Source organism: Lemur catta, chromosome 13 (assembly GCF_020740605.2).
Source record: "Lemur catta isolate mLemCat1 chromosome 13, mLemCat1.pri, whole genome shotgun sequence".
NCBI classification, from domain to species: Eukaryota; Metazoa; Chordata; class Mammalia; order Primates; family Lemuridae; genus Lemur; species Lemur catta.
Genome location: NC_059140.1, coordinates 3,207,196 through 3,233,286, shown reverse-complemented (window position 1 = coordinate 3,233,286; position 26,091 = coordinate 3,207,196). Strand labels below are relative to the sequence as shown.

The 26,091-nt window shown below is 38.1% G+C and overlaps 1 protein-coding gene across 1 annotated transcript; it reads left to right on the top strand.

Annotated features, from left to right (window-relative positions):
- Positions 1 to 3,078: 3,078 nt before the first annotated feature.
- Positions 3,079 to 4,041, top strand: LOC123649111 (olfactory receptor 2T29-like). Its single transcript, XM_045567020.1, has one exon. The coding sequence runs from the start codon at positions 3,079 to 3,081 to the stop codon at positions 4,039 to 4,041; it is 963 nt and encodes a 320-aa protein (XP_045422976.1).
- The last annotated feature ends 22,050 nt before the right edge of the window (positions 4,042 to 26,091 follow it).

Sequence of the window (26,091 nt, the reverse complement as noted above, 5' to 3'; positions counted from 1 at the left end):
AAAGAAAATGTGCTTTGTCTCTTAGGACTTTTATATAACACTTATTTACTGCAACATTTTAGAAAATGTTTTTCATTTCCAATTATTTATGGACAAAAGAGGATATGTTTCTTATATATTTTTGGATTTTCCTGTGATGATGCATTTGTTTTCCCATGACTGAAATTTTATAGTGGAAATATAGTCGTTTTTTTTTTTTTTTGTCCTTGGAGTTGGGATGATTACTGAGGGTCAAAAACACTGGAAACAAATGTCCCAGTCTTAAATTTGTTTTCCTGATGAAACTGACAGTGGGTGGTCTACACCCGAATTGTAGACTGCAAAGAGAGGATGATGCCCCCAAGAGAACTGAGGCAGAGTGACAGGCTCTGGGTCCTACGCTTAGGCTGAGACTTGAGTCATCTCTCAGTTTAGTTGTGTGATGTTAGGCAGGTACCCTGACAGCCTGAATTTCTTAATCTGTAAAAAGAGAATATAAGATGAGAAAGTATCTCATATGCCCTTGGGGAAGACAAAATGTGGTAAAGCATTAGAACAATTCCTAAGATGCTGTCAGCTTCAAATAAAGGTTTGATATTACTCTACCCTTACTTTTAATAATTCCCCAAGTTAATCATGCACTCAGATGCTTGTATGAAATTCAAGCAACTGGACAGAAAAGAATAAGAATGAACAGAGAGGTCAGTCACCATGCATGGCACACAGTGTTTCCTTACCTGTCTGGTGTCTCGGGTAAGCTCTTCTGAGTGGCTTGATGACAGTGACCCTCACCAAAGTGCAGCAGAGATCTGTCCAGCAACAGCCCCCTCACTTTCCATCCTGCTCTCTCTCAATTTCCTGAGCAAACAGCTTCCGGGTCGTCACATGTGCTGGTCACCACTCTGGTCCCTGCTTTACTTTGGTGACAAATATGGACTAGGTCAGCAGTTGTGTTTTGCGGTTTATTGGACTGTCTTTAAATTTTGCGTAGAGCTTCGCCACCATTTGCCAGTGGGGCTAGTACTGGATCTAAGGAATATAGACGTGTGCAGAATATACACATTATTAACATATATGTGCGTACGGTTACACATTGTGTCTCCGATGTGCTGGATGCTTCCACTGAGGCATCACATTCATTTGCAGTGTTGTCTACCGTGTCAGGACCCCAGAACCTTGGAACCGTTAATGAGTTAAATATCTTAGCTACTTTTTGGAATCACTACAAAAGTACAAAATGTATTTGAAACTTCTAAACTCTTTCTGAAATATCCCTACATTATAACCACTGCTAAAGTCTTCCCAGAAAGAGGAGCTATTATTTTCTTATTGTTGGCAAGAGCTACCAAAATTTAACAGTTAACATGTCAGAAATTGAAAAGTTGAACAGGTTTAATCTCATTAAGGAAAAATGTGGAAGAAGCTCTTATGGACTGTCCTCAGAAAGGCCAGATGCATTTTGCATCTATTGCTCTTTCTTATTATTTATTTTGCAGCTATTTAGAAATTCTACTCTAAATCATATTTTATAACATATTTTTTTCTGAATAAGTGACTGTAGCATCCTAAGTGCAACCAAGTTCAACTTGTCCTAGACCCATCTTCAGAGTCTAGCCAGAGGCAGGCTGTGAGCAGCGAGGCAGAGAAGACAGTGAGTTGGAGTCAGAGACATCTCAGTGTTGTTCCGTTTTCCCTTGTGTGACTCAGTTCCGTGAAAATTGACTGTGGCAGGCAATTAAGCACAGGATGGCCTTGTCCGGTACACAGCAGTGACCCTCTGACTCCCAGATCTTCCACCCTGAGACTCAGTGCGGATGGTCGAGGCTCTGGGGAGATGAACCGGGAGGACCATGGACTAGTCAGACAGGAAATGAGACCTCCACAAAGCTCTGCTCTTCCAGGGCTAAATAAGAAACATATCATATATTTATTTATATTTATATATTCATATATGTATATTTCTATAAATATATATTTAAAGTTTATAACATTTATATAAAATAAATCTATATACACACAAAACATTTTATCCACTCTAAATTCTTTTTTTGAAGTAGGTTGCATGCTTTACTTATTTATGTATTATTTTGCAGACAGATCTCTTACCATTTTATTTTGAAAATCAAAATTTTAAGTATATAATTACTGAAACTAGAGAACTAAAGTAAAACATCTCATATCATAAGACAAAATAGTAACAGCTATCTCTGAGGTAGGTTCTGCAGAATAACTGGTATAGACATTAACTCTTTTAAGAGTATATGTGTTTATTCCTCCATAACTGGTAGTGTTCTAAGTGCTTTCATTACATCACCTCATGTGATCCTCACCACGCCTGTGCTCAGACATTATTCTTATCCTCTTTTTATGTAGAGTAGACAGAGAAACAGCAGATAGAGGGAATCTAGAGCCACGGCTTCAGTCTGGTAGTGGCACCTGCTCCCTGCCCTGTGCCTCTCAGGTCTCTAAGGGGTCAGTCTTGAGTGAAGACCCTGCCCTGCTCCTGAGAATGTGCCCTGCTCTGCATGATCACAGAGCCTCACGGCAGTGCTCGATTTTATGGGCAGATGGGGTTCAAGTGTTTGGTATAGATTTTTTTTCCAAATTATGCTTTAGTTACTTTCTAAATCTTTCTTATATGAGATATACCTCTGAATGTCTTTAAGATCCCAGTTGTATCCTTAAACCAGAGAAGTTAATTGAATTCAGACTTCTATAACAAAAGCTCTAGAATTAAAGAATTTCATTTCTCTTTTTTTCAATGATTAACTTTTTGTGTTAGCATAGGACAGCAGTTCTGCAAATTTCCAGTACTTGTTGACAAATGACACTATCTATCTTCAGGAAAGTTTATGACCTATAACTGTGGCAACCTGGTTATAAGTTACCAATTCTTTTGATCCACAGTTGTGAATTCTTAGTCTGTTTTGTAAATGTGTTAAATTATAGGTCATTTATAATCCTCAAGTCTCCAGGCCCACGGGACTTATTCCAGTCAGGCTGGTGCATACACACATGTGAAGACTCACTAAACTTTCATTCCAGAGAGTTGCATGACATTAACTCTAAATCTCTTCTTGGTGGCCTAAGTGAAACCTCATGGACAATATCACCTGGATGGCCAACCACACTGGAGGACCATATTTTGTCCTGCTGGGACTCTTCAGTCAATCCGAACATCCAGCTCTACTTTGTGTGGTCATTTTCATAGTTTTCCTGATGTCCTTGTCTGGAAATGCTGTCCTGATCCTTCTAATACACTCTTACCCCCACCTCCGTACCCCTATGTACTTTTTCATTAGTCAGCTATCTCTCATGGACATAGTGTACATTTCTACCACTGTGCCCAAGATGCTCATGGACCAGGTCACGGGTGTGAATAAGATCTCAGCCCCTGAATGTGGGATGCAGATGTTCCTTTATTTGACACTAGGAGGTTCAGAATTTTTTCTTCTAGCTGCCATGGCCTATGACCGTTACATGGCCATCTGCCATCCACTCCGTTACCCTGTCTTCATGAACCACAGGGTGTGTCTCTTCCTGGCATCTGGCTGCTGGTTCCTGGGATCAGTAGATGGCTTCATGCTCACTCCAATCACCATGACCTTCCCCTACTGCAGGTCCCGAGAGATTCACCACTTCTTCTGCGAAGTCCCTGCTGTAACGCTGCTTTCCTGCTCAGACACCTCACTCTATGAAACGCTCATGTACCTGTGCTGTGTCCTCATGCTCCTCATTCCTGTGACAGTCATTTCAAGCTCTTATTCATTCATTCTCCTCACCATCCACAGGATGCGCTCAGCAGAGGGCCGGAAGAAGGCCTTTGCCACCTGTTCCTCCCACATGACCGTGGTTATCCTCTTCTATGGGGCCGCCATCTACACCTACATGCTCCCCAGCTCCTACCACACTCCTGAGAAGGACATGATGGTGTCTGTCTTTTATACCATCCTAACTCCTATGCTAAACCCTTTCATCTATAGCTTTAGGAATAAGGATGTCATGGGGGCTCTGAAGAAAATGTTGAATATGGGACCTATCTTTCAAGAAACTATAAAGTAGGAAACATGGTACTAACGATTTTGTTTCCTTCTCTCTGTACATCAGATGTTTAGGATTTTATGCCAATATTCTTTCTCAGACTCTTTCATCATGGTGTCTCATTTCATATTCATCCCTTTTTGAGAAATTGATTCACTGTACTGGAAAAGCCTTTCATTTTTGTACTCCTGTCCTCTCAAAATTCTCATATGATTGTATTTTATTGATGTTACATTTTTGGAAGTTCATAGGTGCTCTCTATTCTGTAGAAGAGTGTGGGTAATAAAATGTGTAGAAGGGAAAATGTCATAAGGTGTTCAACTGACGAGAGAACAAGAGCAAGAGAGAGAGAGGAGCAGTGAAGCAGAGGAGTCCAATGTTAACGGTGGCTGAGGCTAGGTAAAAGCTATGTAGGTGTTCATTGTACTATTCTTTGTTAATATTATTTTTCTGTAACTATGGAATCACCTATGAATGAAGAGGTAAATAGCAGACTTTTCTCCATGCCCCTTTAAACATTTTTTTCCTTTCTGGGTGGTGTCAGTGTGACACAAGATCTTAGAAATCATGCTCATTTCAATGTGCCCAGTCAGTACTGAGAAATCCAGTTATCTGCCCACTTCATTGAGGGGTACCATTTTCTGCATGGTCCAAGTTTGAAGGCATCTAGTGGGTGGTATCTTTCTGAAATAATTAGTACCATGTGAATATTGAAGGTCTAAGACCACATAAGGGACTGTGGGGGGTTTAACTTGGGGTTAAAATATTAACCCTAAGTAGAAGGAAGATTTAGGGAAGGTTTCCTGCTCAAAGTGGCATCTGAGCTGATATTTGAAGTATACAAACAGAGAAAGGTATCAACATTCATTTCTTCATTTATTCAACAAACATGTTATATCATATTAAAATTTTAAAAAAACTAAATAAGATTAAATTCTGAATAACACATGACTACTGTCCACAAGTAGTTTGAACTGTAGGTGTGGTTCTATGTGCAAACAGATGTAGTAAAATACATAACTTATTTTGATACTCATGTGCAGAGTATGGCTCATAAAGACACATCAGTTCTACCTGTGGTATCTGAGTTTGAAGGAGCTGAGAGGAAACTCTGGAGCCCCATGTTGCATGGTGACTAGAAGTCACCTCAGAGGAGTGTGGGATGCTGGAGCAAGGGGAGCATGCTCAAGGCCATGATGCAGAGAAAAGGCACAGTGTGAGCACAGATCAAAGGGGTGATCAATTAGAAGAGATACATGTCCTAGTGGTCCTCCTTTCCTACTAAATTTTTAGCCTCATTTCTTAACCTTCTGTGACATAGGGTTTTACAAACAGTAATGAAATGATCAGATTTGCATTTGAGAAATGTGACTTCTGTGCTAATCAATCAGAGATACGCAAGACTGAAGACCAGATTACCAGGTGAATGAGGATGATGAACTAAATGATGCTGATCTAAGTGGAACAGCCCAACCTTAACACCAGGACAGACCAGGGAGGATATTTGGCAAAAGTGGGGTCCTGTTAAATGTGTTACATAAAACCAAAAATATGTGTTATATATGCCTATAATTTTCTAATGGCTATGTCAAGCTTGTGAATATTGAAAAGTACGAGGCCGGGCGCGGTGGCTCAAGCCTGTAATCCTAGCACTTGGGAGGCCGAGGCGGGCGGATTGTGTGAGCTCAGGAGTTCGAGACCAGCCTGAGCAAGAACGAGACCCCGTCTCTACTAACAAATAGAAAGAAACTATATGGACAGCTAAAAATATATATGTAGAAAAAAAATTAGCTGGGCATGGTGGCACATGCCTGTAGTCCCAGCAACTCGGGAGGCTGAGGCAGTAGGATCGCTTAAGCCCAGGAGTTTGAGGTTGCTGTGAGCTAGGCTGACGCCACGGCACTCACTCTAGCCCGGGCAACAGAGTGACACTCTGTCTCAAAAAAAAAAAAAAAAAAAAAAAAAAAGAAAAGTACGATTCTTTTTTCATCTTGACATGCTCAATTATTTTATGATCCTGCAGTGTTTTGGAAAAAGGTATGAGAAAACCAGTTTCCTATATTTTTTCTGAAGTCAAACAGATTGGACATAAAATGCTTACTCTTTGGAAGAATTAAAGAGCATATTGTCAACTCTCAATTTGCTGGCCATAATGATAAACATATTTGATGATTCCATTTAAAACACTCAAATTATCAAGGAAAACAAATAAACAGCATCATTGAAAAGTGGGCAAAACACATGAACAGAAATTTTCAGAAGAAGACAGACAAATTACCAAAAAATATATGAAAAAAATTCTCAGCATCACTAATCATCAGGGAAATGCAAATTAAAACCACAATGAGATACCACCTTACTCTATTAGAATGGCCATTATCAAAAAGTCAAAAACAATAGATAGTGGCATGGATGCAGAGAGAAAGGAATGCTTATACACTGGTAGGACTGCAAATTAGTGCAACCTCTATGGAAAACTGTATGGAGATTCCTTAAATCCAACAATCCCACTACTGGGTATCTACCCAAAGGGAAGAAGTCATTTTATCAAAAAGACACCTGCACTTGCATGTTTATCACAGCACCATTCACAACTGCAAAGATGTGACACCAACCTAAGTACCTATCCATTCATGAGTAAAGACAATGTGGTGTATATATATATATACCATGAAGTACAACTCAGCTATGAAAAGGAATGAAATAATATCTTTTGCAGTAACTTGGATGGAACTGGAGACCATTATCCAGAGTGAAGTATCTCAGGAATGGAAAAACAAATGCCACATGTACTCTGTAATAATTGGAAGCTAAACAATGGGCGCACGTAGGAACAAAGAGCTATAAAGGATATTGGACACCAAGAAGGGGGGTGGCTGGGAGCAGGGGGGTAAAGACATACCTATTGGGTACAATGAACACTATTTTGGTTATGAGCCCTAATAGCCCTGTCCTAAGCCTTATATAAGGTAACCATGTAACAAAATCCTTTGTACCCCTTTAATATTGAGAAATTAAAAAATATGTATGTATGCACTGGAGTCCCACAGACAACACCGTAGAAATGGGGGAACAAAATAAATTTTTTTCCAAGATAATATTTTGTGATCAAAGTTGTTGTTATCATCTTAAAATATTCTATTATAAATATAAAATATTTTTTTAAAACCTCATAGTAATCACTGAACAAAAACCTGTAGTAAGCAAAAAATTTTTAAAAACCCAAAGGATAGATACATTCTGCTACAGAAAATCACTTAACAGTAAAGGTAGACAGCAAGAGAAGAAAGAAGGAACAAAAAAGCTACCTTGAATGTAAATGAATTCAATTGTCCAATAGAAAGACATAGAGTGGCTGAATGGAAAAAAAAAAAAAACAAGAAACAACTATAAACTGCCTATGAGAGACACTCCATCTGCACATGTGCACAGGCACACACAGACAGAAAGTGAAGGTGTGGAAAAAGCTGTTCCATGTAACGGAATCCAGAAAAGAGCAGGTGTAGCTACTTATATCAGATAAAATGGACTTTACATAAAAGACTATAGAGAGACACAAAGAGAGACTATAGAGAGACAAAGACTATAGGGAGACATATAGAGGTCAATTCTGCAAGAGGATATAATAATTACAAATATATATGGACCAAACAGCAGATCAGTTAAGTATATAAAAAAAGCAAATTTTAATAGATCTGAAGGTAGAGATAAGTAACAACACAGTAATAGCAGAAAAATTTAACATCCCATGTTCGGCAATGGACATGGCAGAAAATCAAACATGAAACGTCAGATTCCAACTGCGCTCTAGACCAATGGACTTAACAGACACATGCAGAATATTCCATCAACAGCTGCAGAATACACATCCTACTCAACTGCACATGCAACACTCTCTAGGATAGACCATATATTCAACCAAAAAACAAGTCTTAAAACGTTAATATCAAAATGATATCAAGCATGTTTCCTGAACATACCAGCATAAAACTAGAAATTAATGGGAGAAGAAACCTCAGAAACTTTATAAATACATGGAAATTAAAGAACATGTTCCAGAACAACAGATGAGTCAGCAAAGAAATTAAAAGGGAAATTAAAAAATGTATGTAGATTAATGAAAATGGAAGCTCAACATATCAAAATCTATAGGACACGGTAAAAGCAGTTCAAAGAGGGAAGTTTATACCAGAGAATGCTTACATCATTAAAAAAAGAAAGACCTCAAATAAAAAGCTAACATTGCACCAGAAGTCACTAAAAAAACAAGAATAAACTAAACCCAAAATTAGTAGAAAAAACTAACAATGATTAGAGCAGAAATAAACAAAATAGGGAATAAAATACAATACAAAAGATCAACTAAACTAAGAGCTGTTTTGTGCAAAGATAAACAAAATTGATAAACCTTTCATTAGACTAAGAGAGAAGGTACAACAAATAAAATCAGAAATGAATAAGGAAAATTATAACTGCTGCCACAGAAATACAAAAGATTATGAGACCATAATGAGTAATTAATTATATGCCAACAAAGTGGATCACCTAAAAGAAATGGATAAATTCCTTGATACATGTAAACTACCATGATTGAATTATGAAGAAATAGAAAATCTGAACAGACTAATAATGAGTAACGCGATTGAAGTAGTAATAAAAAGTCTCCCATTAAGGTGGAAAGCCTAGCTCACAGTATGGGTGGACAAAGATTTCTCATGCAGAGATTAGGCTATATAAAAGTAAAAAAGTTTATTTTATCTTCTTGGAAGTATGAACTAAAATAAAATCTTAAGGCTCCCCACACTGGATGACTGAATGGACCCCCTCTTGGCCAATGGAATATCCTAAAACTAAATTGCCTGCCAGGAGGAAGGAGGTCAGACATGCCTCATCATTCCCCCATCCCTACGCGGGGACATCCTTTGTAACCCATTAACAGGCCTAAGGGTATGCAAGACACACCTGCAAGTCCTCAATTTACACAACAAATACACATCCAGTGGCTTGTCTCTGATTAACAGCTGCTTATGTTAAACATCCCAAGCCTTTAGACAAAGCTTCATGTCTTTAACCAATTACAAGTCAAAGAATCTTTAAACCCACCTGCAACCTGTAAGTGTCACTCCCCTCTTGAGATGGCCCACCTTTTTGGGCCAAACTGATGTATGCCTCCCACATATTGATTTTTGACTTTACCTGTAATCCCTGTCTCCCTGAAATGTATAAAACCAAACTGTAACCCAGGCACAGCGAGTCCACTCGCTCAAGGCTTCTTGGTCATGGCTCCAGGTCATGGTCTTCAAATTTGGCTCAGAGTAAATCTCTTTAAAATTATTTTACAGAGTTTGGCTTTTTTTCCCCATTGACAAATCCACAGATAACATAATACTTAACAAAACAAATGTTAAGAGCTTTTCCTCTAAGATCCAGAACAACACAAGAAAGGTCATTCATCAGAATAACGACCAGCAATCATATAAAAAAGTGCTCAACATCTCTAATCGTTAGCAAAATGCAAATCAAAACCACAATGAGATATCACCTAACTCCAGTGAGAATGGCCTTTATCAAAAAGTCTCAAAATAACAAATGCTAGCATGGATGTGGAGAGACAGAACCCTCTTACACTGCTGGTTGGACTTAAAATTAGTACCACATCTGTAGAAAATAATTTGGAGATACCTAAAGAGCTAAAAATAGAAATACCATTTGATCCAGCAATCCCACTACTAGGCATCTACCCAAAGGAACAAAAGACATTCTATAATAAAGACATCTTCACTCGAATGTTTATGGCAGCATAATTCACTACTGCAAGGATGTGGAAACAACCCAAGTGCACATCAATCCATGAGTGGATTAATAAAATATGGTATATACAATGGAATACTACTGAATTATAAAAAACAGTAGTGATCTAGCACCTCTTATATTTTCCTGGATAGAGCTTGAGCCCACCCTCCGAACTGAGGTATCACAAGAATGGAAAAATAGGCCCCACATGTACTCGCCATCAAATTGGCACTGACTGATCAACACTAAGGTGCTCACATGGTAGTAATATTCTTTAGGGGCTGGAGGTGGGTAAACTCACAACTAACAGACGCAGTGAGCATTGTATGGGGGAAGAGCACACCTCTAATTCTGCCTTGGGTGAGGCAAAATCATGACATGTAACCAAAATGTTTGTACCCCCATAATATCCTGAAATAATAAAAAAAAGAATGGTCATTCCTGTAACTTCTATTCCACATAGTACTTGAAGTCTTACAAATAGCCAGCAGGCATATGATGAAATGCTCAAAATAATCATCAGGGGAATGCAAATCAAAACCACAGTGAGATATCACCTTACACCTGTTAGAATGGCTTTTACTAAAAAGTCCAAAAACAACAGATGCTGTTGTGGATACAGAGAAAAAGGAACATTGTACACTGCTTGGGGGACTGAAAATTAGTACAACCTCTATGGAAAATAGTATGGAGACTTCTCAAAGAACTAAAAGTAGACCTACCATTTGATCCAGTAATCCCACTACTGGGTATCTACGCAAAGGAAAAGAAATCATTTTTCAAAAAGACATGTGCACTCAAATGTTTATGGCAGCACAATTCACAGTTGCAATGATGTGAAATCAATCTACATGCCCATCAGTTTGTGAGTAGATTTACAAAATGTGACACACACACACACACACACACACACACACACACACACACACACCGTGGAGTACTACTCAGCCATAAATAGAAATGAATTAATGTCTTTTTGCAGCAATTTGGGTGGAGCTGGAGACCATTCTCCTAAATGAAGTATCTCAAGAACATAAGAACAGATACCACACATACTCTCTAGTAATTTTGGAATGACTAGACTGGCACACATGGGCACAGAGGGAAGCAAAAGTCATTAGAAATCAAGGAGGAGGAGGAGGGGTAAAAACCTACCTGATAAATACAGTGAACACTATTTGGGTCATGGGAACATTTATAGCCCTGACTTTAGCGTTATAAAAGCTGTCAATGTAACCAAAATATTTGTACTCTTAATATTTTGACATAAAAAAAGGAGTCACCATAATGCTCAGCAGATAAACTATCATCAAGCCTTGTGTGCTGCAGGGAGTCTCAGAAAGCAAGAGGCTAAGGCAAGTAGGTTATGACATATGAGAAAGAGAAAACAATAAAGAATTTCCACATATTTGAGTGAAACCAAACTCATCAATAATGGGGAGAAAACCAAGAAATGAGAAAAACAAGAGAGGAGGAAAAAAAAGAATTACTAAACATTGAAGAATAATTCTGTACAAAGTAAAAGGAAGTTTTAAATGGTTTCAGAAGTAGAAGAAAGATAAAAACAACTGGAAACATGATTTTTAAAGAGTTTAACTTAGAAGGAAAAAATAGTAATAGGGCTGAATAGTATAGTAGGGCACAGCTGAAAAATAGTTGACCAAGTGGAAGATAAAGTCAAAGTACACACCCTGTCTATGATGAAAAAGAAATATGTAGGGTCATTGATGGAGAGGCAGCTGTGGGGTGGTATCCCATCTCTCTCTGAAAATAACAATAAGAATCAAAATAAAACCACCCACTAATTTGTATTATTTGTAGTGCTTGCCAGTTTTCATGGTACACATATCCCCCAGGTGGCTAATTCAAGTTGCCAAGGTGAGGCCACTGACCGTGGCTGTGGAAAGGACGTGCACAATTATCCCTCAGGAGTCAGTGCCAGTCTGCACCAGAATAGCAGTGCATAGAGGATCCCCTAGCTGATGTTTCCCAGACAGAAAGTAAGGGGGATAACAGGACAAAATGCTAGAAAACATCTCCCTGAGATGAGGAAAGATGCTTGTTTTTATACCTGGGATAACGGGGCTAAGTAAATACAACTCAAATTCTGAACAATGCACATCACAGAACACAAAGGGACACAAAAACTATGTTCTCAGAGAAGTAGGAGAAACATGTACTTTAATGAACTAAATTCACATTTTATCAGCCACACTGGATTCCAGAAGGTACTTAAGTAGATTCTATACACATTTAATGTGATATTAAATGAGCAAGTAAAGAAAGTTAATTTGGGGGCACAAAAAGCTTTAGAAAGATGTCCACAAAATTTATCTAAAATGATTACTGGAGAATACACTACAGTAAAGAGATGTCATATTAGTTGATGAGGATAATTTGGTTCATAAGAAAATATGTTGAGCAAGAAACAAGTAAAACTATTAGTCACTTTTAAATAACTTTTGATATAAATTTTGATATGCATTGTGTTTTTAAATGTGGGACTAAAATCTCCAAAGAATCAACAAAAAAAGTGGGGGAAAAATAAAAAATAAAAGTAAAATAAAGTATATTTTCTCTGGGGTAAAAGGCCAAGTGTGTGTGCATGTGTGTGTGTGTGTGTTGGACTCCATATTGGTAGAAAGCATAAATTTAACATTAACACTTATGCTTGTATTATTGCTGTGCCAAATAAGATGACAAATAAAATGGAAATCTTCCAAACCACTAAAAAATAATACTGGGTAGGCAATGAAAATTCAATCACCCAAATACAGAAGAAATCTGTTAAAAATTGTGTTTTAAAAAGAACAAAGACACAAGCTAAATGAAATGAAATTTAAAAGATCTAGAAATATGTCAAAATATATCTGTAACAATGATAAAAATTATGGATTGAATTTTATTATTAAAAGATATCAGCAGACACACTGATTAAATGAACTGAATATAAGTAAGTTACTTACAGGCAACCAAACCTAAAAAGTATCCAAGCAAAGGCTGAGGCAAAGGCAGAAGCAGGATGCAGCCCTTAGAACATGGAACAGAGTGATGCCACAGCACACAGGGGAAGGAGAGCTGGACTGAGCCTGCTGTTTTTGTGGAGACCTTAAGACAAATACACTTGCACATTGTTGGGGGATGTACTCCGGGAAGGGTAAGTGCACTTCCTAGGATTCTAAACAAGCATAATGTTGATGAGGTCCCGTAATGCGAAGAGGTCCAATATGGGAGCCAGAGAGAGTGAGACAGAAAAAATCAGTGACGTTGGAGAGGTGGTCTTAGGTGCATCCTGGGTGACTTGCTAAGGACACTAGCCACTTCTACTATATAGGTAGTTAAAAGGATTAAATGGAAACTGTCCCGTAAAGGTCATAGCAGGAGTTATAAACTTAAAATAGCAATTTCAGTGAGGAGTCTACTGATTAAAGTAAATCAGTAGTTTCCCTGTATGCCAAGAACAAACAGTTATAAAATACAGTTAAAAGAAATCCCTTCCTAAGAGCAAACATCACAAGCTGCACAGAAATAAAGGTCCACAAAATGTCTGATGTCTGTAAGGAAGTGCTGTAATACTCCACAAGCGGGCATGAAAGAAGCTGGACGGAAGTCTCAATACAGTAAGCACGTAAATTCTGTTAGAAATAATCGACACGCTTAAAACAATCCCAAAAGGACTTTTACTGACCTTCGTTGATTTTACTGTTCATTTTATGACGATTCTGTTGCTCCGGCCTCTCAGCACTGACGCAGGACAGCACCTGCCAATGCTGGCAGTCACTGGCCGGCCAAATGGGTCCATGGCTTTATGCTATGAAGAATGGAGGGCGAGCTGATGGTATAAAGCAGAAACGAGCTTTATTCAGGAAGTATAGAAAATCTACTCCACAGAAAGAATAGAGTCTAGTCCCCCCTGTGGAGGAGAACAGGCCCCATTGCTCCGTTCGCCCCTCTACTTAAGCAATGGATAATTATGGGCCGAACAAGGGAGGAATTTCATGTTAGTTCTTGGAAAGAAGCGGTGTTTTCCTGGAATTAGTGGGATGCCCTCCTTGTGACTAGCTATGGTCATGGCGTCAGGTACAGAAGTGGGAAGTTTCCTTAGAAACTTTTCTGTTAAGGAGGGAATCGTGAAGCTGCAGGGTCACAAAGCGGCCTATTTCCGCACCATTTTGCTTCTAACTGGTTGGAACTTCTCTTGTTTCCCACCTTGTTTTGATCAGGGTGGTTTGAAATCTGCTGACTTGCATCCTAAAATTTTTGATTAGGGTGGTTCGAGCCTGTGTTACCAGACTTCCTGACTCGGTTAGGCAATGCCTGCAATTCTCTGTCCCAACACCATGAACGAGAAATGCTGCCATAGGAAAGATAAAGTCTCCTGCTAACAGAAAAAGCCAAAAACAAGGTGACCCCCTCCGATATTTCACTATCTCAACTTCCTCATGTACCTCATTAGTGGAAACTAACTCACAGGTGAAATCTCAGATACAATGGAGTTATTATACATAGATTTTAGCTTTCCAGACTTAACAGTAAAAAAGCTCATTTAAAGGAGGTGGAAGCTATGACAAGCAAACCAATTACAATATTAATTGCAGATGTATTTGTTATTGCAATATAAATTTAGGTTTTTCACTTAATACGATGTGTCTTCTCTTTTTTAGTAGTTATATCAATTGCATTTCCCTGTATGTATGTCGTAAATATATTTGGTTTCTCTTCCAACATCTTATTTTTACTAATCTCCCTTTTTAAAAAGTTCTTTGCTTTTCCTTTATTCCTATCTTTGTGCTTAATTATGGGTTTATGTGTTTGTGTATTTGAAAACTCATAACTTTTTTAGATCTTTGGAATAGTCTTATAGTTAAAAAAATTGACTTAATTTTCTACCTCAATGTTTCTGTGTCAATCACTTAAGGAAAAAAAAAAGTTAATTTACACATTCTACTGCCCTCCTCACAATGTACCCAGTTTGATTTTAGTTATATTATTTATATTTTAGAAAACCCTTTAAAATACCAATATACATAGCCACTTTAATGATATACTCAGAACTATATCTCTATTAACTGACTTATCAGTTTTAAATCATGAATGGTTTGTTCTGCCAGGGAAGGTAATGATTTTGTGAAGTTATTAACATAAAGGAATAGGAATACTTGTAAATATTGGTGGTAGGACCTGTCGTTTTTCTTACTTTCCTCATCCATCAAACCAACCTTTGGATTTCTTTTTTATATTATTATTCACACATTATTGTGTTCTGTGGCATTTCCATTTTATTTTTAGCTATAACTTCATTCCTTTAGTCATATTTGCTCATGCTATTTTTAAATGATTCTAAGTCTCATCATGGACTTTGTAAACATAATTTCTCTTTGTCTTCATCTAGTTTTATTAAGAAAAATGTATGGATGCTCTATTTTCTAAAGCATCACATCTTTGAAATTCCTTGTCTTCTTCCTTAAAACTTGAAGCACGGATTTGCTATTTGAAAAATAATCCACTAAAACATTGGTAAATATTTCTTTATTTTTCTCATTTTATAACATTAAAGAAATTCAGAGATCAGCATGATATTTGCCTGTAAATTGGTGACTTGCTTTTGCTCAGATTTTCATGGAATTCTCATAGTACCATACTTTATTCTTATAGTACCATATTTTTCCGGGAGATACCTAGATAAATATAATGCTATATCACATTTTGAAAAATATATCTGAGTATATTTTCGTTCTATTCATTTAGTTTATTTTTTAAACACAGTAATTATATTTTGTTTGTCATTTTTCTCCAAATGATCATTTGCTTTTCAATCTTTTAATTTTTCTATTTTACTTAAAAGAATTAAGCCTCTTTTTCAACTCCTTAACCATTTTTAGCTGTTTCTATTCTTCCTTTGTTTTTAACATAATATTTTTAATTTTATTTTTCTCTTCTATTTACTACCGAAGATTTTCTGGCTCAACATTCATTCCTGTCTTTGCTTTATATTACTTATTGGATGCTTCATGTATTGTGTTTGATTCTGCTTCACAGAAATATTGTTAGATTTTCATTTCAAGGAAAATGATTTTTTACAATGTAACTTTTTATTGTATTTTTGCTACCCTTGTTGTATTCTATTCCTTATTTTATTTTTGATATACGATGTTGCTTAAAGTGAAATATTTTATGCTTTCAAAAAATGTATGTATATTTCTTGTCATTAATGTGTTTTATTAAATATTAGTTTTAAAATATGTTTAAAATCTTTTAGATATTTTATGTATGTTACACATATTTCCTAAAACAACAACTAATTAAGTGTTCACCACTTAATGTGTAGCCACCATTGCATGTGTGATGTAAAACTTGGCTGTTTTTATCTTCATCATTATGAAACCTCATTTCAAAAATAATTTTCTCCTTTGTGGACATTATTTAGAATTTTTCAGTCACTCCTTACTATTTTTAGTTATATAATGGCACACACAATTTATTTCAGACTGATAAAGAATAGTGTCTTAAATATTTCTTTCTTTTGTCCCTGTTGTGTTTCTAGTAAATAGCACAGGGATGGGCACAAAACTGGCACTTAATCAACATTTGTGGAGTGAATAAATAAACCAATGACTATCGAAATTTTTAGCATATATCATCAATAAACACATTTCTCAATTATGTTAATATGAGATCAATTTAAGACAGTCAACTGAAAACAGTTAAAGTGGTAGCTCATTTCATTTACTAGAAATTCAAGAAATATTTTTTTCATTCTCTAGGTCTTTGCAACATTTGGGACTGGCAGCTAATTACCTGCAAGGATGGAGGCCTTAGGGACCTCACAGGAAGCTCAGTTTCCCCTGTGCTCCTTATGCTCTTTTCATGAATGGAAAAAAAAGTGGTTGCACCTTCTCTTCCCACCTCCCAGTGTCCACACAGTGCCGTGCATTTAACTAGAGAGTCACTGGAGTGGGGGATCCTGAGACAAGCCCTCCAGATAAGGGAAGTCTCCAGGGGGCTGCCTGCCAGGCTTACCTTTGCCCAACAGTGCCACTGACCTGCTTTCTAACCCAGGTAAGTTTCTCTCATTCTGAGATAGGAAGGCTAGAAAATGAATATGCAAAATATCAAACAAACATAAACTCTGAAGGTATAATGTCCCTGCAGTTGAAGAGGACTCATGCTGAATTCTGTGGAGCTTCATCAAACAGGATGTATTTTAAGATACACAAATTTTCATTGTGCTGCATTCATCCTCAAGGGTCCTGTGCTACAAATTTGCTGTAGAATTTTCATGTTAAAACACACATACAAACACACACACACACACAAACTTAACTGTTTGTATCAGAAATGGTACCACACACTATTTCAATTCATATCACAGCTATGAATTCTGCAAATTTCTCATTCTGAAAGGCATATAGAGGTAGTGGATTTTGGGAGGGGAAGCATTGTTTTAAAATAAACCATAGAGTTTAATTATTCCACATGTTTGTACAATACATATGGTAATTGAATCAGAGTCAGCCTTAATGATACTATGGCCTAGAGAAAAATTTACTTATTAATATACCTATTAAATCCAACTTAATGACATCGCTGAGTCTAGTGCCATAATCGAATGAAAGTATAAGAGAGGGAGAGAAAGAGCGGTGTTTCCCCTCAACAGACTGGTGGACTTTGGGCCACGGCCGCAGCACCAACACTGTGGCTCTTTGCCGTGACAGTAGCAGAGGTCTCGGAAAATACAAGCAGCAGAATTTCCATTGTGTTTAGTGAACTTAGAGAGAATTCTTCAGTAAAATATTCTGAATATTTAGTAACAAATTAGTGATACAGTTTAGACCATGTTTCACCTTAATATTGATTAAAGGTTTAGATGTGGAAAATGACCCTGTAAATCAGCTAGACAAACATAAAGGTGATGATTTCCTAAACTATGAACAGAGATGAAGGACAATACACTGTGGAAAAATGGATCAGTGTTTGAAAAAACAAAAAGAAATCTTTAGGAGAAGAAGAGATAAGTCATATTAAAACATTTGAATTGGGAAATTTATATGGGCCGTATGACAAAGCAAAGACTAAAGGTCAGTAATATCCAACAGTCTCTTACATACTGATCAGAAGAAGCCACACCAACAAATAGCACAAACAAACATTTTGGTGAAGAAGAATTTGAACGTGAACGGAAAATGCAAAATAACACATTAACGGTAAAATGCAAATTGAATCCCCGATAGGTCGCACTCCCGTGGAACTATGGGAGGGCAGTGTATGATCATCAGCCGGGTTGTGAGTAAAGAGAAAGCCCCGCCCGGCTTCCGTGGGCGGCAACCTCCGTGTATAAGTCAGAAAAGGTTCTTTTTTAAAAATAAAAAAGGTAAAATAGAATCAAGGTGTTCTTTATTACATATATTTATCTAAGTGTTGTTTCAGATTAGCAAAGTTTTGAAGATGCCTACATTTAAAATAAGAGAGAAATCCTTACATAAATTCTGTTAAGGCAAAATATTACAAAGCTTTAAATTATATTCAAAAGAGTGATATTTCTCTAAGTATTAAAAGACATGTAAGTATATACACAATTATGATATTTACAGAAATATAAAGCTATATACAGTATAAATTCTATTCCATATTTGGTATCTTTATATATCTATATACATTATTTATTAAAAATGTATGTTAAAAATAAGAAACAAGATTTTTACAGTAAATATACTTGATGATGGGATTAGAGATGCCTTTCTTTCTCCTTTTAGTTTTCTCACATATATTTTACCTATAGTGCTCATAAACGTTAACGTGAAAAAAATCTTTTAAAAACATAATCCAATGTAATTTTAATAAAAAATATGCAATATCATCAATCTGAATATCTTTTTTCTTTCCATCAGGGAATACTGAACCCATGATACCATTTCAGAAACATAAGCCAGGTGGACAACTTGCACACTCAGGTGCAAATGCCGCGGCCCCCTGCGCTGTTGCGCCCTGAGCCGGGGCAGGTGAGTCTGTGAGATAAACGCCGTGGAACCGAGAGGACTGCGGAAGGGACAGTCCCACGGGGCGGAGGGGACATTCCGTGGTTACTTCAGGGCGCTATGCAGAGAGAAAAACGCAGTGTCACTTAGGAAGTCTGATAAAGAGAACTAAGATAGACTATCTAAACATGCCATCAGTCTAGAAACCTGGGAATGAAAAGCGGCGCAAAGTGTCCGATCTCCTCCCCTGTGAGCCGCGCTCCTTTTCCCTCAGCCCCGCGGGTCTTCCCGGAGCGGGCGCGCGTCCTCAGCACAGGCCTTTCTCTTTCAATTGTTCCTTCTTCAAATGTCCCTTCGTGCTTGCACCCCCTATTTTTACCCTGAATTATTAATATAATGCTCTGGTGAGTTTTCGTTTACAGAACTTAGCAGCTGAAAGACTCGAACCCTTCGGTTTCTTTATTGGCTGGCTTGTGCGCTTGCCGCCCTCTCCTGCAGGCCCGGTGGCTGCTGAAGCGGGGACCCCACCTCTCGCTCGCGTGCCCCGCGCCACGGCGGCGTCGGCAGGCGGAGGGTCCCCACACACGCATGCGAACTTGCTGTTGAACACAGGTGGTCCCCCACAGGGCTCCCCCAACTTTTACATTGTTTTTCCACTTTCAGAATCTAATGTTCACCATCACCAACTCAGAGTCCTTTTACCTAACATTATTTTTTGTGTCCCATGCCTTTCATATTCTTGATTTCTTTTAAAATATCCTACAGTTTCTGGAAGACAGAAAAATGTTCCCCAAATCCAGTGCTCTGGGTTGGTATTATTTAGCTAATGTTTCTGTGTCACCTTCTCTCCTTACCCATCGCACCAACTATAAGATAATCATGGACTTCATGATTCTGTCACTGTGGTTCATTTCTATGTTTTAGTTGTAGTTTTTGGTTGCCAGTAATTTATGATCTCTGTTGATTATTGAGGATATTTGTCGGGCAAGAATTAGACAGCATTATAGTGCTTTCTATTCCACAGTTTTGTAAGTGCCGGGAGTTCTGTGCTGGAAGCCAGCAGGCGCTATTAAGCTGTTATCCTATGTAATCTGGACTTCTTTCCTCTGAGGTGGGAGTTATACTCACTTCTCAGATAAGAATACTGATTTAGGATTTTTAAGTTTTTTACTTTAAGTTAATTTACTTAAAGTGAATAAACCAGGTATTGCATCGTTTAGAAACTGGTGTGTTTCTAAACTATAGAACTATACTTCTCCAGACACTTAGAGAATAATATTATGTAAAGGGTCATGTTTTTTAGATTCTACATTACTGGCTGAGCAGAAGGACTTTATTCCTGGGATAATCTGCATTTCATGTGTTCCTATTAATATCACCAAATAATGCTCTGTTAAATTTGGATACTGCATATTTGAAGATTAATCTTTGTGTTTAACATTTAATTCTAAGTTTTTAAAGAGTTACTATATACATGCCTGAATGTGTTATAGTGTGGAGTGTGAGAAATGACCACCTAGGGACCAAATTGAGCCAAGTTATGAGTCTTTATTAGCTGGCCAGCGACCACCCCTGCCCTGTTAAGATACAGGCACAGAGAATGGTGCTGAGCCGAAAAAGGAGGGAGGTTTTATACCATCCTAAGTTAGAGCTACATGACTTTAGGCACGGTGGTTGAAACAACATTACATCATGTTCTCCATAGCTGTGGGGTCCGGGACCAGCCTTGGACCACCCGTTTCAATTACAATCTTTAAGCAAGCAGGTTTACAGAGGCAGATAGCATCAACTAAGGAATATTTTTTTAGGTGACAAGCCAGCACAATAAATTTTAACTACAGGCAGCAGGAAAGTTTAAACAATCAGTTACAAGTTAACTGCTTTGATTCATCTCTGCAGGGTACTTTTTCCCAATTACAGACATAGGTCAAGCGAACATAGGTCACCTAGTGAGCAAGCATAGGTTTTTAAGTGAGCCTTTACAAATGGACAATCTGGAAGACATATGCACATGATCTAACGTGATTGCATGAGGGTATCCATGGAGACGTTGTGACTACAAACTTTAAAGATGAATTCCAAGTTTGGCATCTTTGTTGGAAACCACATGGACCTATGGAAGGGAGATTGTATGCCATCGGCAGAATGTAAGGGAATACATCCACAGGTCTTAGAAATCTAATAATGCTTGCCTTCTCTAAATAAGTGGCAGTAGAGTCTCCATGCAAATGAATTCACAAAATCTTTGTTATGATTACGTTCAAACACCAATAACAAAAGCAGCAGAAATGACCAACAAGAGTTTCCCAGTAGGCTTCATCCTTCTTGGCTTCTCCGAATGGCCCCAGCTAGAAATGGTTCTCTTCTGGACCATAATCATCTTTTACGCCATGATAATCCTCAGCCACTCCACCATCATCTTGCTCTCCTGCACGGACCCCCACCTCTACACCCCCATGTACTTCTTCCTCAGCAACCTTTTCTTCTTGGAGCTCTGCTTCACCACAACCTCTGTGCCGCAGATGCTGTTAAACTTGTGGGGGCCAGACAAGAGCATCAGCTACACAGGCTGTGTCATCCAACTCTGCATATTTGTCTGTCTCAGTACCACAGAATGCATCTTGCTGGTGGTGATGGCCTTTGACAGCTACGTTGCTGTCTGCCAGCCTCTGCACTAGGCCGTCATCATGAATCCTCCACTCTGTCGGAAGCTGGCACTTGTGGCCTGGGGGTCTGGCCTGATGGAATCTCTGATCCAATCTTCTGTCATATTCCAGCTCCCCTTCTGCTCTCACCACCTCCTGGAGGATTTTCTGTGTGAGGTTCCTTCCCTCATATGACTGGCCTGTGCAGACACCTCCTCCAACGAATGGCAGATGACCCTCTCTGCTGCCGTCTTTACCATGTTGCCTGTGGGGTTGATCCTGACTTCTTATGGCTGCATAGCTCACGCCATGGGGAAAATGAAGTCCGAGGAGGGGAGGCGAAGAGCCACTGCCACCTGCTCCTCCCACCTCCTCATGGTCTGCATGTTTTACGGGACAGTGGCAGTGGTGTACACAGACCCTAAGAAAAACTTTGCTTCAAAACATGGCAAGTTCTTCACTTTCTTCTACACTATAGTCACACTGTTGTTGAATCTATACTCTGAGGAACAAAGATGTACAAGATTCTTTCAAAAGAATGCTGAGGAAAGGGATTAGCATTAAAAAAGGTAGACAATCAATCATTTGAACAAGAAAGAAAGCTGAAAATTATGATATGCACTCATGCTCCAATAAAGAGTCTTTGAAACATAAATAAAAGGTTTAGTACAAAGATGACTTATTCTTTATTCTCATGATTTTTCATGTCTTTTGTTAAAAAAATGCAAACTTAGCATCATTTTTTAGCAAAAAATAAGAGTTAAAATTATATTTGGCTAGTGAAAATACTAGCTGCTTTGTTTACTTTTGAAGAATATGAATTATTATTTATTAAGCAATATAACCTCCATGAGATAAACTTTCTAGAATTAGCAAACAGGTAACTCATAAATGATCTACTATTTCAGTTTTAAAATAAAAAATAGATTTAACTTTGTATTATGGATTCTCTTATACAAGCGTAAAGGTAGGGAAATTTCCCTGTATTTTCCTTAGGTGTTTATTATGTTTGGACTTTCTTTTTTAATTTGTCTATGAGAATGACACCTTGACTACAAAGAAGAGATTATACCTACATTTTTTGGAGCTGTATTCTTTTCTTTGAAATTTTCAGAAGATGAAGTCACCAGTGAGGTCTCTCTGAGATATTAGAATTCAGAAGAGGTGTGGGCACCCTCATTCCTTGAGACAGATCTTACTATTTAGTCAAAATTTAATTTAATCTCCATGTGATTACAAATATGTTAAATATTTAGACAAATTGGTTTTTCTGCTTACATAAAAAGTGCATTTTAAATATAATACAAAATAAAGATATTTTAAAAACTAAATGCCTTGTGGGTTCCCTATCTTATTTTCTTTGTAGCAGTATAGTATTAATAGAATCACAACCCTGCCTAAATCCAAATGAGTTGTTTTTTGAAATGGATCATATATTAAAGGATTCTCCTGGCTATTTAGCACAATCAACTGAGTTGGAAGTTTCCATTGAGGTTCACTAAATCAGTTCTAGGCCCTTGTTCTGTTACAAATACCAAAGATACCACAGAGTTACAAGAAATAGGAAGATATATCCATTCTCTAATTTGTCACAGAGTCACTGGGGTGGTTGTCAGTTATCGTTACCGACAGTTGGTGAAAGCAGAGTTCTAATGTCTGTGTGGGGATGAACAAGATGGGTCCTGAAGAGTGAGGCCCCCCAGGGAGGACAAAGGCACTGGGTGTGTAGAGAAACAATATGGCACCTGCCAACCAGCTCGAGTCTGTGGGATGGGAGATGCCCCAAGGGAGGCAGGAGCCTGGTGCCCTGTCCGCAAGAGGCTCTCTGCTGGCTGGCGGCAGTAGTCTCTGGGCTGGTGTGGGCAGGTCTTTCCAGCAGCTCAGGAGCCACCAGCAGTCTGGGATGCAAGGGTGAGGAAATTTAGCCACTCTACTTACTCTTGCCACTGGTCTCCAAGCCTCTCAGCGATTAGTCCCTGCTGATGCCTTTCTCCTTCCGGTTCTGCTCCACAACCTCTTCCAGTGGAGTCTCCTGTAGGTTCAGGCACCCTTCCTTCCAACTCTCATTCGATCTGTTTTTCTGCCTGTCTTTTTTCTCTTTCATCTAAAATTTCTCCTTCTTGAGGAGACATTCTGGCTGGTGGTGTTCCTCATCCACCATCTTATCTGACCATCTGACTACTCCTAAAACTCATGTTGAAATTTAGTTTCCAGTTCAGTGGTAGTACAAGGAGAGACTGTTATTATTATTATTATTGTTATTTCAGCATATTGTGGGGGTACAAAAGTTTAGGTTAGGTATATTGCCCTTGCCCCGCTACTCCCCAAGTCAGAGCTTCCAATGTGTCCATCACCTAGACAGTGTGCATCACACTCATTATGTATGTATACACCCATCCCCTCCCCCACCACATCTGTCCAACACCCAACTAATGTTATTTCTCAATGTGCCCTTAGGTGATGATCAGTGAAACCAATTTCATGGTGAGTACATGCAGTGCTTATTTTTCCATTCTTGGGATACTTCACTTAGTAGAATGGGTTCCAACTCTATCCAGGAGAACATAAGATATTTTATATCCCCATTATTTCTTATAGCTGAGTAATACTCCATGGCATACATATACCACATTTTATTAATCCACTCATGTATTGGTGGGCACTTGGGTTGTTTCCACATCTTCGCAATTGTGAACAGTACTGCTATAAACATTCAGGTGCAGATGTATTTTTTATAGAATGTCTTTTGTTCTTTTGGGTAGATGCTCGATAATGAGATTGCTGGATCGAATGGTAGGTCTACTTGAATCTGTTTAAGGTATCTTCATATTGCTTTCCACAGAGGTTGCGCTAGTTTGCAGTCCCACCAGCAGTGCATGAGTGTTCCTGTCTCTCCGCATCCATGCCAACATTTGTTGTTATGGGACATTTTGATATAGGTCATTCTCACTGGAGTTAAGTGATATCTTGTTGTAGTTTTGATTTGCATTTCCCTGGTGATTAGAGATGTCGAGCATTTTTCACATGTTTGTTGGCCATTCTTCTATCTTCTTTTGAAAAATTTCTGTTCATGTCCTTTGCCCACTTTTTGATAGTGTTGTTTGATTTTTTTCTTGCTGATTTTCCTGAGTTCTACATAGATTCTGGTTATCAGTCCTATATCAGATGTGTAGCATGCAAAATTTTTTTCCCATTTTGTAGGTTGTCTATTTACTCTTGTGACAGTTTCTTTGGCTGTACAGAACCTTTTTAATTTGATCAGGTCCCATTTATTTATTTTTGTTGTTGCTGTGATTGCCTTTGGAGCCTTCTTTATAAATTCTTTGCCTAGGCCAATGTCTACAAGAGTCTTTCCCATATTTTCCTCTAGAATTCTAATAGTTTCATACCTAAGGTTTAAATCTATTATCCACCATTATTTGATTTTTGTGAGAGGTGAAAGTTGTGGGTCCTGATTCAGTTTTCTACATGTGGCTATCCAGTTTCCCCAGCACCATTTATTCAATAAGGATTCTTTTCCCCACAGTATGTTTTTGTCTGCTTTGTCAAAGATTAGATAGCTATATGAGGATGGTTTTATATCTGGATTCTCAGTTCTGTTCCACTGGTCTGTGTCCCTGTTCTTGTGCCAATACCAAGCTGTTTTAATAACTACAGCCTTGTAGTATAGTTTGAACTCTGGTAAATTGACACCTCCCATTTTGTTCTTATTGCCTAAAATTGCTTTTGCTAAAGGGGGTCTTCTCTGGTTCCATACAAAGCGTAAAATAATTTTTTTCTGTATCTGTGAAAAATGATGTTGGTAATTTAATAGGGATTGCGTTGAACCTGTGGATCACTTTGGGTAGTATAGACATTTTAACAATGTTGATTCTTCTAATCCATGAGCATGGTATGGTTTTCCACCTGTTTATGTGCTCTGCGATTTCCTTCCTCAATGTTTCTTAATTCTCCCTATAGAACTTGTCTACCTGCTTAGTTAATTGTATTCCTAGGTACTTTATTTTCTTTGTTGCTATTGTGAAGGATATTGAGTCTTTGATTTGGTTCTCAGTTTGACTGTTATTGCCATATATGAATGCCTCTGATTTGTGTGTATTGTTTTTGTATCCTGAGACTCTACTGAGTTCATTTCTCAGTTCCAGGCATGTCTTGGTTGAATCCTTGGGGTTTTCTAGATATAATATAATATCATCAGCAAAGGGTGAGAGTTTGATCTCTTCTGTCCCCATTTGGACACCCTTGATTCTCCTCTTGCCTGATTGCTCTCACAAGGACTTCCAGCACTATGTTGAATAGCAGTGGGGACAGTGGGCAACCTTGTCTGGTTCCAGTTCTAAGTGCAAACACTTTCAGTTTTTCCCCATTAAGTATGATGTTGGCTGTGGGTTTGTCATATAAGCCTTGTATCATTTTTAGGTAGGCCCCGTCTATGCCTATTTTGTTAAGCGTTCTTATCATAAAAGGGTGTTGAATTTTGTCAAATGCTTTTTCTGCGTCTATTGAGAGGATCATATGGTCTTTGTTTTTGCTTCTATTTATGTGGTAAATTACATTGATAGATTTCAGTAAGTTGAACCATCCCTGCATCTCTGGGATGAAGCCCACTTGGTTGTGATGGATTATTTTCTTGATAAGCACTTGTATTTGATTTGCTA